This window comes from Lepisma saccharinum, chromosome 2 (assembly GCF_977018435.1).
Source record: "Lepisma saccharinum chromosome 2, izLepSacc3.1, whole genome shotgun sequence".
NCBI lineage: Eukaryota > Metazoa > Arthropoda > Insecta > Zygentoma > Lepismatidae > Lepisma > Lepisma saccharinum.
Genome location: NC_139230.1, coordinates 206762290 through 206775008, shown reverse-complemented (window position 1 = coordinate 206775008; position 12719 = coordinate 206762290). Strand labels below are relative to the sequence as shown.

The following is a 12719-nucleotide window of genomic DNA, read 5'->3' as shown; positions in this document are numbered from 1 at the left end:
GTTTTCTCAATGTTACTAGATCAATAGCTCTTTTGTGCGAGTTTTGGTTTTCTTAGAATGCAAATATACAGTTCCTAAATTATGTGTAAATGTTATCATAAGATTTAATGTCCTAGGTACTTAGAACTGGAAGGCAATAGTTGTGGACTTTACTAACTGGTAACATATTCGAATTTGCATACTCAATTCCCCCAAGAAATGAAATCACAAATATGGCACTGAGTTTGTTGGACAAACAGTTTTCATATGCTCTCCAATATTTGAAAAGATATGTACATTCATTTTGCAAGCATGTATGTGTAGTGAAAGTTTTAGTTTAACCTTTACTGACCCGATGATACCATACGGTATCATCAAAGTAAGGTCGTACTGGCCCGATGATACCATATGGTATCATGGTGCTGATTACAAAATGAACGCGCTTTTTGAACCTTCATACACTCATGTTTGGGTGGAAACTCTGAAACAGGTCTGGTGCAAGCCTGAGAAATTCACATTGATGACTCCCCTCTCTGCAACATATCCATGCCACATTTCTGAACACAAGTTTCACATTTTGGCTCATTATTCAACTTGTATGGCACCCAGGAACATGAAACATGTTTCATTCTCTTTGGAAACGTCCATTCTTTGAAAAGAATACTAAGGTTTGTGCCTTCTCCCCACAATAGCATGAGAAGAGGGGGGCAAACTCCAGATTTTTATGTTTTTTTCCACTGAAAATCGGAGGTTGCGCCCCCAACATGTAAATATGCCTAAAATTATCACATATGTATACATGAATTATTTTCAGTGGCTCCAGACCCATGTTAAATACATCCCTGTTTTGTACCCATTGATAAAGAGTCTCTAACAGGGAGATGGAAGGTAGTTTTTCTTTCGCTGATTGAATTTTCACCATGCTTTTGCAACCCCTGATCAGAGGGTTATATATGTGGTTTTCCTAACTGTAATGAAAAACTTCAGAACTTTGCAAGACAAAAGATATGAGGCCATTTTAATTTCCAATGCAACTGCTGTCTAGAAGGATTTAATCTTGCAGAACACACTAACTTGCAACTCTTGACATAACACACATGATATGTTTAGTTTATTTAGTAAAAACTGTTCACACAACCAATGTTCATATTTCAAACCAATAGAGAAAGGACCATACCACACCAAATGCAACACTTTGGTTTATTATTAAAAATTCAAGTATAGAAAAAACAGTTATACAATATGCATACAAAATACAGTTCAGGTACAAACATGCTTTTTTTTTTTTTTGCAAGTGTTCATCATATATAAAAGTTATAAAAATGCCCATATAAAAAGGACAACATTCATGTTTAAGATTTGTTTAAGTTAAAAAGCTTTCAAAAGATTGTGATAAAGCACTGGTGTTAATAACTATTATATACTCCACATTATACAAAAACTTGCAATGTCCTACGTATAACTAAAATAATTTGTATCAAAGATGTAAGTAAAACATTACAAAATATTTGACAATTACGAACACACAAAAATGTTACAATTTTATTCGCTATCATGTAAAAAACAATAGGAGTATTTATCAGTCTTGTTCTTAACATTTTAATTTCAAATGCAATGCAGAAACATTTGTTTAGGTCCTCTTTATGCACAAACACTAATGCAAACCAGACTATTGAGACCCAAACTCATGAATATGAATACAAGGTGGCTTTTAATCTTACAGAACACAGTCACTTTCAACTCTTTGACATAAAATCTGCAAAGGATATGTTTTGTTTATTTAGTAAAAACAGTTCACTAAACAAATGTTCATATTTCAAACCAATGAAAATAGATCAGCCCCATACAAACATGCTCTTTTGCAAAAATGCTCATAATAATAATAACCTGTGGCTCGACAGTCCTTGAAGGGCCTAAGCCGATCTCCCGACTGCCAGTCTCCCTCCCACAATCCTACCTAGAGGTGTGTCGCTAACCTACTTAATTTAGAGATTTTGAAGGGTAATGCAGTGACTTGGTTCAAACAAGTAAGATTTGTTCAAATTGGCACGTTTCTTCTTCATACAGCATATTTAATTTAAGTCGATCCTTCCAATATTTCCTAGGAGCATCAAGAGATTGAAAACTGCCGAGAACTGCCTATTAAGTCAACTTCCTCCGATAATTATAAAAGTTACAAAAATGCCCACACAAAAAGGATAACATACTTGTTAATGATTAACCTAAGTTTTTTGGCATGTATTTACATTTTCTTGTAAGCTTTCAAAGATTACAATAACTCTCGTCAATAAGTATAACCCCACAAATTGCAACATCCTATATATAACTAAAATAATTTGTATCAATGATATAGGTAAAATGTTATAATTATATTGTAGTTGATATTATGTAAACAACAATATAAGTATCTATCAATTTTGTTCATTAAGATGAATACTGAAGAATCATTTGTACTGCAGTGTTTTTATACCCTGTAATGAATTTGTCACTTTGTATTAGGATATCTTTAACAAGCTTAGAACATGTCTTCTGTGAAACATACTGCACTTAAAACCCAACTTTCATTCCAGTTTCACAAGAAACATACTAATAACCAACACTAATGCAGTCTTTAATACTATTTGTGCTACCTGAGGTACTCTCTTTAATGCTGGTTGCTCCTGAATGGAGGGAAAAAAATAAACAGAAAAGCTCCAATGAATGAAGATTAACTAATTTGAACTTTTCTCTTTTTGAAAAACAGTTTACAATTGCACACCACTTGCAGCATATTTAACAATACTAAAACACAAGATGCAACCTTATTATCCTTCTCAGCTCTTAATTCACTCTTGTGCAGATCTCTTTCGTTTATCTCTAGTGGGCTGAAATAAATTGCAAATTTAATTACACTCCTTCAAAAAAATTGTTATTTTAATATTTTGTCACTTCACTTTCACCAAATTTTCCCATGTGCCTCTAACTTGTAGTTAAACTAGGAAAAATATTTCTTGATAATAACGAGATTGTATTATACTTTTTCTACTCACACACACATCAGAATTTTAAGTTACATTATACAACATCATTACTCAAACTCATCCCTTTCTCTGCCTCTGTGGTGGAGTGGTTAGCATACATGCTACGATGCACAGGGCCCTGGGTTCGAACCTGGCCTGGGTGTTCTTTGCGAGAGTCCCTTCATCAATTGCATCATATCACTCATCCCCATCATCACAATTAGCAAAAAGTGACAGAAAAGTTATGCTAAATAAACCAAATCAATCTTTGCCTCAGACAAAAACTCTAAGCACCCAGTTAAGTTTCTCTTAAATACTTAATTTCTAGTGACATGGCTGCCTGACACCTTAAAATTTTCATCTGTATTTCCAGTCCCTGGGATATTAAACCACACACACCTAAGGATTGAAATTATCTGCTTCATCCAAAAGTTGTATATCAACCCAAATGAAGGGTGAACATAATTTTTAATCCCTTTTTAATGTGACAATTTCTGCATTCCAAATACATTTAATCAATTTTAAGAAAGCTGATACTCAAAATCATGTTTCACTTTCAAGTAACTAGTATTATGAAAAGGAGAGTTATTAACATTTTATATAAATTTGCTGTATAGGGTTAAAAACAGAGGGGCAGTGGCAACAAATTCTTAAAACATTTAATTAAACTTTGTATCAGGTTTAGTTTTTTTTAACTTTAAATATTATGAAATAATTTTCTAAAAATATTACTTACATGAGCCAAAATGCAACTATTGACTTTTGATGTAAACATCTTGTACACCTATAAAGATAAAAAAAGTTCTTGATACTGCCAGAATGTTATAAATAAGACAGTACAAAAAAAAAAAAATTCAAGAATTTGACCATGGCAAAGCAGCACATATTTTTACACCTTATACCAGCGGAGGGCAGAGCCGCCGTGCCATGGCACTACCCTCAGAAGAAAGTCATACCTCGCCAAAGTATTGTTAAATTAATACATTTATAATTTACATACAAGTAGATTCGAATCTCGCAATTGGTCAAGCTGACGACCCCCCCAGCCTCCACGCGGCATCACCAGCTGTTTCGTACCCTCGGGAGGCAACGCTCCGAGCCATCCAAGAGCTGGCCTAACCAAATTGACACATGTGCAGAGGGTTGAAGAAGTCTCAGCGGGGAACAAGGTGTTGGGAGGGGAAGGGGGTAGCCACAAGATGCCAGCCGAGCCAGTTTTCCCTTGGCACGACGAGGAACATAGCTGCCACCTTCAGAGATAAATCGCTAAATTTGACTGATTTGTAAACCCGTTGGAAAGTAATTTGTGAGAAAGGTACTATCTACTTTTCTGCCTACTTTTGAAAAAACTAACTTAGTATTTATACAAAGTTAAATGAACATTTAGATATAAGATAGATGCATCCGAAGGGCCATCCAGACTTTTATATTTTTTACGTATAGAGAAAAAAATCCTATGGTGATGCGAGTTTCCTTTGACATTTCTTTTACAACAAATGTCTAGAATATTTTCGACATCCAGTTGGAATACGTGTGCATTGGGGGAGGATAAGGTGAGAGGATTTGTTTTTCCCTTCCTCCGGTAATTGTTGTGTTTTTAGGGAAGTGTCCTGTAGTGTATAAAATATAGATTAGCAAGTTAATATTAATCTGATTAGTGCGTTGTTACTTATCACACACACACACTGTTTTCTAAACGAGGGTAAATTAAAAGTTAAACATCTTGATCGGTGGCGCAACCACATAGAGGAGGCGAGGGGGGGCATTGATCTTTTTTTCGATTTCTTGATCACGTTGGCACTACCCATCATAGTAGCCACCGGCCGCCACTGCCTTATACGGTATTATAATTGTAAGGTAACTGATGTTAATAATAATTTTTAAGCTAACTAGTTCTATGAACTGGGAAAGGTTTATACAACATACAACTTAACACTATATCCAAAATGTTTACAAAGCATTGTCAGTAGTTTATAAAATAAAAGCAGACAGAATCTTCAAAATATGGTCACTACTATTGAGACTATTGTGATCCTAGATGTCTGGTAGCGGAAGTAAAACATAAAATGACCAACTGCAATAACAGTTCCATTATAGTAATAAGACCATACAACATTTGGCTTTGAGAAGACAAACTTATGTCAGGTTTGAGTAAAGTAAAACAATTCTGTGTATAGTCTATTGGTAATAGTCAGTAATGTAGTTTCCAGCTCGGACTCTGGTGAAAACTCCCAATATTTTCATGATAGATGTGGTGAATGCGGTTAAGTATTACGTACATGAAGTTTTGTGTTTCATCATTGCACAATTGGATAGTTATTTCTGATTAAGGACTGACGGGACCTTTGGCAGTCAAAAGGGCGAATGTTTTCATATTTTCCAATCCTTTCAAAAAACCGCCATGATATTCCAAAATCTGAAAAAAAATACATCACCTTAGAATTCCTTCTAGAGCATTGACATGAATTTTTGTATGGTTTGTTTTCACTTGTTATCTAGATATTATCAATAGTTTAATAGACTTACGTAATCGCGAAACTACTGGTAATATCTAGAGGCACACTTTTTTGGTAAATAAAAAAGGAAAATTTCGGTACAAAAACAGTCTATTTCAGCTTCAAAAGTGGTAAATAAAATAAAATTTCAGTGTTACAGCGGTGAATGATCACATGAAAAGTGCTATATAAGATGACATTTTGGTTTTCAAATTGTGAATATAATCCTAAATTTGATTTAAAAACTGCACTTATTACACAAAATAAACTTATGTCTTCTAATAGCACATTTATGTAGTTACCAGAGTATTAAGTCTATTCCTGTGTAAAGGGGTCCATTTTTGCTTCTCAAATATTTACAGCAGAATTAATCAATTTTCCGTCAATTGCATAACTCACAGGATTCTTCAAACTTCAGAAAGTGTTGTGTCAGTATATAAACGGTAAATTCTGTGTTTAAGAGTTTATTTTGCATTTTGTAGTTCATTTCGCATTATTTCGTGACAAAACAGGGTAGGAAAATGCACCTCACATCTTTCAGAAACATGAAAAACGAACATTACAGCATGTTATTTCATATTTCGTGTTTTCGTCAAAAACGAAATTTGTATACCTCTAGTAATATCTAGACAACAGTGAAAGCAAACCACAAGAAAATTCACATCAATGCTCTACAAGGAATTCTAAGCTGATGTAATTTTTCAGATTTTGGAATATCACAGTGCTTTTTCGAAAGGAGAGGAAAATATGAAAAAAATTGCCCTTTTGGCTGACAAAGGTCCAGACTAGCCTTAATTTCAAAGGCTCGCTGCCTTCATTCACTAAGGGTATGGCATCTGGAGAAGAGCCTTTGAAATTAATCTGGAAAGAACTATCAATTTGTGCAACGTGGAAACACAAAACTTCACGTACATGATCCCAATATTTTTCTGCTGACCAAGTATCTTGAAGACAATAGGAAAATTACACCAGATGACAGCAACATGAAACATTGGAGTGGTTAGTCTGAGTGTGCTACCACACCAAGGGTCCCAGCTTCAAATCCGGGCATGGTGTTGTTCGCGAGTGTCCCTTCATGAATTTCATGTCACTCACCCTCATCATTAGTCAAACAGTGGCAGAAAAGTGAAGTAAAATATCCAATCACTTAACTCCATCAGTAAATTAATATTGGTTAAGAATTTTCTGAGGATACAATCCCCATGTACATTGTAAACGAAAACATGAAATATGTGAAGGCTAGCTATGGATCATAATGATTGATTGATTTGCTTTGCTTTTTGTGCCACTTGTGGCTAATTTGCAAAGATGGTGATGATATGATGAAATTGATGAACCTGGGACCCTTGGCATTGTAGTGCGATGTGATAACCACTCCGCCATGGGGGCTGGCTTGGATCGTAATGAAACAACCTATAGCAATATACTGAAAACAATAAGTTACCATACAATTCTGAGTAACCGGGTAGGTTGCAAAGTGCATAAAATATCCCAAAACTACTTAATTACACATTAAAATCACCTGCTTTCCTGTAATAGTAACTCATTCACGATTTCACAGGCCAGGGCCTACATACTGACTGTCATCCTCACTCCCACATACCTCAGCAGTGGTGGGCAAACATTCCAACCAGTTAAGTGGTGATGTGTGGTCAGCAGGGGCATAGCGAGACTCATGGGGGCCCCCAGTTTCTGCTATTGTGGTGGTTGGATTTAAGAATACACAAAATGTGTAATTTTAGCATATGGGGTGGTAAACTATTCTCTTGATTATGAATAAATATATGTTTATTTGGGTTTAAGAAATTCTGCAGACTAATAATAAAGAGTGCATACAAAATAACTAATAAAATAAAATACTCATTAGCAAATTATGATTATTGCCTATAGTATTGATTGATAAATTATTATCCTTTACAATGTTAGACTTAAGCAAGCAAGCACATCAATAACTTTGTTATTTTTTATTTTTTTTGGCTCTGTCATTTTCAATTGAAAGTAAAGCCAGACTACTCAAGTGTTCTCGACTCATAGTACTGCGTAAATAGGTATTCTTCATAATTTTCAATTTAGAAAACAATTCCTCCACTTTTGCTACTGTGGCAGGGACAGTAAGAGACATGAGACAAGCCATGAACACATCAGGATAACTGGAAACCAGTGAACTGTGCTTTGTCATTCATGTCCTTTATCTTGTATTTGAAAGAAATTGTAACTGATAATATTTGTGATTGAAACAAAGGTTTGGAAAAGTTTTTGAATTTTTTTCCAGATTTGTTGCAAAGTTCAATGTCTATGGAACTTGACAAAAAGAATCACTTTCCATGTGTCTACAACTGTTTTCATGCCTTTAAATGATTGTCCAGTACTCAGCAAATTGTGTCTATTGTGATCCTGATAAAGAGTTCTTCAAAGTGCTTCTTTAAAGTTTGATTATTTTGTCAGAAAATTCACTTAAAATCCTCCACTTGGAACATATTTTCATCACTTGAATAAGTGTCTCAAATGATCGCCGAAGCTCAGTCATCTCTAAGAGAGCGTTCCCTAGAGATCATATGGAGTCATAATATTGAGATTCTGCTCATGCAAGAATGACAAAGTGATATTTATTGGTCCCAAGACTTTACATTGAAGTATATAAGCATAAAATCAAAATTTGATATTTACTTACGTACAGTGAGCATATAACCAACTGCCCCCTTCTGCAGGTCAAGAAGTCTGCTTTACAGAAATCCACACAGCTTCGTCATTTAGAGAGGATATAGGTTTTTACATGGACAGGTTGAATGCTAGGATAACAAATGACTAAAAGGAACTATTCCCACATTTTAAAATCCCTTAAAACTCATAAAAACTGTTAAAACCCGTGTTACTATCCGATCACAATTCACATGTTGACTGGAACTGGTATGTACTCAAATGCATGAGGTTGCCAGTGAGTCAATTTTCCTCCTTCCCCTAATTTCCCCTTCCATTACATCATTTCAAACGAGAACTCGCGTATGATACTTGCCTCCCGTTCAATGTCTGGGTTAACCTTGAATCCGATTTCTTTATATTCACGTTTTTCCCATTTTTTCAACATTCCTAGCCATATTTCATCAATATTCCCATCAGCTTGTTCTTTCTATTTTTACATATAAATGAGGCCTCAAACATTCCTACTTAATAATTTGTCTTCCTTGCATATAACTTCCCGTGTGACTATCTCATGTTCCTCTTCCAATACATGCTCGGATAATCCCATACGGGGGTTTCCATCTTTAATATCCTTATCGTGTTCTTTCCATCGGACCCCCATACTCCTACCAGTTTGCCCTACATATTCCTTCTTACATTGACATTTGATTCTGTATACGCCCTTTTTTCCCTCTACATTATCACCCTTTCTCATTCCTTCTCTTTTGTAACTCATAAAATGTTTCTCTAAACATTTAGGGTCTTTCATCCCACAGGTGGCTCAGTCGGTAACGCGTCTGACTACCATGCTCAAGGTCCCGGGTTCGATCCCCGGCCGGTTCAAATCCGGGAACTTTTCTAACGGTGGAAGCGGTCCCGGCGCCTACCCAGCGTCGAATAACATGGGTACCTGGGGGAAACCCTGGGGGGTAAAGGCGGTCAGGGGCGTGATGCTGATCACATCACCCCCACTCACGACCGGATCAAGAAAGTGTGGGGCGTTACCCCCACACCCCCTATACGCCTTCATGGCGTGGTGCTATGCACAGGGGAACACTTTACCTTTTACCTTTTTCATCCCACACTTAATTCTATACGCTTTTGTTACTCTTTCCATTTTTTCCGATACTCCTCTAAAATACGGGATGGCCACATACTTATATTCCCATAATTTCTCATTTATATTTTCCTCCACTTTCTTCTCTCCCTTGTTTTTACTATCTTTATTATCGTCCTTGGAGCATATCTTTCTCGCCCTACTTAAATTCTTCCGCATTTCTTCATTTTTATACCCATTCTTTCTACCAATTCCAAAACAAACAGATAGGTAACTGTTCCGAATGTTTAATGATTTTTCACAAGTTCTATAGGAGTACTAATTGGAAACAATTCTGGATATAAGTTCGAAGCTTCGAGAAACTAATTAGCACAGTTAAAAACCTTTTTAATTTACCGGAGAAATGATGATTTGAAATATATCTTACGCAAGCAGGCATTCTTCATCTCCTGTCAACTCGCACATGAGTTTTTGCAAATTTTCATGCAAGGCTTGAGACCAAATGTTTTACGTGATCAGGTGTTTAAGTATTTAGGGACCTTCTTTTAATGCTAGGAGCCCTAAATCTGAACCACCTAACCTAACAATGAAAAGATGAAGATGATTTTATTAATGCTAAGAGCCCTAAATCTCATCTGCCTAATCTAAAAATGAATCCATTTAGCAATGAACACCCCACGCACATGAAGTTTATACCACCAGCTGTCCATATCCAAGACGACAGTAAACGAATGGTTGCTCACAAACAAAGAACCATATGGAGAGGAAAGGTTGTTCTCCAGAAAACATGCAGTATGTAATCACTAAGATTCTGAAGTATTGTTAACAGACATAATTCGAAACTGAACCATGTAAAAATGTCTGTGCATCATGATAAATTTGGAATTAAACAATCTGAACTTGAGTCAAAAGATAAGTTAGGAAAATCCATTTCAGTCTTCCGGCTTTCGGGGCCCACCACCCCAGCTGCCCCAGCCTAGTTGCACCCCTGGTGGTCAGCATGACAAACCCCCAGTCATCGTAGGTTCTGATGACCAGGTTAAGCTACTCATTCATACCTCCCCAATTTATTCATGATGGTAGGTGGTCATAGGTACCACATGCTGGACAAAATCTCAGGAATTGTTACCCCATCTCCCCCAGGAAACTTGAACCAGCATGCATCCCAGAGCCTCATGCTCTAGGCCACACTGCCACAGTGCAGGGCACAATAATAAAATTAAATTATTATTTTTTTTTTTGCAGCATTAAAATAAAATATCACTTACGTTTAACATACATGTAGAGAGAGCACAATCTTTCAATTCATTGTCAGTCAACCACTGATAACCTTGGTGGCCTGTGGGGGCTTTCATCTCATCCTGCTCTTCAATCTCTACACCAAATATAACATTGGTTTGGTGAATATGTGAAAACATATGAATACTGTTGCCACAATAGTTATGATAAGTAACATTATCTGGGTCAAGATTGTAACAGTCTTTCAATTTCCTTTGCATTTTTTTAAACTGAAGACTTTCCCTGCCGGTGACCAGTTCCTGAAGAACAATGTTAGGAAACTCCCACATATTTGCCAGAAGACCTAGAAGAAAAATTCATTAAAATAATGACAATATTTTTCATAAGTTATGATTCAAACTTTTAGAGATTGAATTGTAAAACTTTGCAATGAATTACTGTATTTGCCAGCGTATAAGACCCCCTTTTTGTACAAATTTTTGAAAAAAAAAGCTTTATCACTGAATATTATAATTAATTTACAGTATGTAAATGTGTAGGTCTACTTTCCTCATACAACAAATTGTCCTCTGTACCATTCAGTGCATTACTAATGCCACACTTCTTAAATTAAATAAACCGTCTAACTCAGAACAGAGAAAATTTCCAGAAATTAAGGTAATCAAAAACTAAACTTAGTATCTGCATATAAGATGGACACACCCTGTTTTTCAGACCTATTTTTAAAGGCAAAAAGTGCACCTTGAATGCTGGCAAATATGGTATATGAAAGATAAGACAGTAGTTGAGATAGAAAAAAATACCTTTTGACACATCATCAGAGGACCACATACTTATCCAATCTATTCAAAATTAAATGCATATGGCTGAAATATTATCTCCAAAACTTGCAGGCATGTAGACTGTAAACCTACATGTTTGTGGAATGTGCATATCCTAGGAATTATGCACCAACCTCCATGGCAGAGTGATTATCACACCACGCTACAATGTCAGGGGTCCCAGGTTCGAATCCTGGCCTGGGCATGGGTCTCCCTTCATAAATTTTTATCATATCATCAATCATCATCTTCACAATTAGACAGAAATGGCAGATATGTGAAGTAAAACAAACAAAATCAGTCAATCAAAACCTAAGAATTATGCAGAATTTTCATTAGTTCTGCACAAATATTGTGAAGCAAAAGTTAAAGTTGTGATTAAACGACATCTGTTATTAATATTTTGATAATATTGTGGGAATTGCTGAATAGTTTCAAGACTAGTAGATGTGTACAGTATAGTTGCAAAGGAATGCTTATATATTAATATGTATGACTATTCAGAACAAATTCAAATTGAGACAATGTTCAAACATTGGTAGAAATCTAATAATGTTACTGGTGATGGTTTAACCCTCTTGGAAACTTAACACATTGCCATTAAAATAGGTGGATGAGCAGAATTGCGCCGGTGCCACATATGGAAAGCAAAGCGAAAGCTGGACAAAAGTTGCTGGTTCCCGCGCAGTGTGTGGCAACGTCAACCGAGCTGCGTTGCCTAGTTCGATCATCAGACTGACCTCTCTCCGGGGCACTTTTGTGCAATCCCTGACCTTTCGAGCAAATACTGCCAGTTTGTATTACATGGAATACAAAGACCAACTCTACAAGAAAACCTGATTCTCTTAAACCTCCAAACACATGGGGTGGGCTCCAACGTGGTAACAGCGTGAACTTATGCCACCCACCTAATTTCATGGCCATGCGTTGAAAGCGTAAATTCTCTCAGTAAATGCAGGTGTAAGGTTGTACATAAAAAAAATGTATGCTCCTACTTCAACCATACCTGTTCTGGGTCTCTTTACAACAAAATACTCATGTTCTTCTCCCTTTAGCTGGTAAACAACACAAACCAGGACATGCTGTTTGTTCGGGAGTGGTTTTTTTGCTTTTTGTGGATAATTTAGTGCACCAAGCCTGGAACAAAATATTTGTGATATGATTAGTATGGGCAATGAATAAGAATTATAATAATTGATAAACCTATATACAAAGAAATAATGTTTCTAAACTGCAATCAAGGTTCTTGCCAATTGCACATTTTCGCATGAAAAAAATGACAGTGAACATTAAATTCAAAAAAAATTTAAATGCAGGAAAATATAAAAATCACAGAAAATTCTATGGCATTTCGTGCTTTTGGAACCATGAAAATTGAATGTACAATGCAAGAAAATGTGAACTCAAGTAATGCCAAACCAGGGTTCCACTGTGTAATCTACCAATACTT

At 36.0% G+C, this 12719-nt stretch overlaps 1 protein-coding gene across 1 annotated transcript in view; it reads right to left on the bottom strand.

Annotated features, from left to right (window-relative positions):
* Window positions 1-1234: 1234 nt before the first annotated feature.
* LOC145981088 (adenine DNA glycosylase-like) overlaps window positions 1235-12719 on the bottom strand; it is a 75468-nt gene continuing 63983 nt past the window's right edge. Inside the window, exons 7-10 of the mRNA XM_083114225.1 lie at window positions 12276-12406; window positions 10478-10791; window positions 3715-3762; window positions 1235-2843 (exon numbers count right to left, since the gene is read on the bottom strand). Of these exons, the coding sequence (XP_082970351.1) occupies window positions 2805-2843; window positions 3715-3762; window positions 10478-10791; window positions 12276-12406 (532 nt within the window). The 3' untranslated portion in view covers window positions 1235-2804. The remainder of the gene's footprint in view (window positions 2844-3714; window positions 3763-10477; window positions 10792-12275; window positions 12407-12719) is intronic.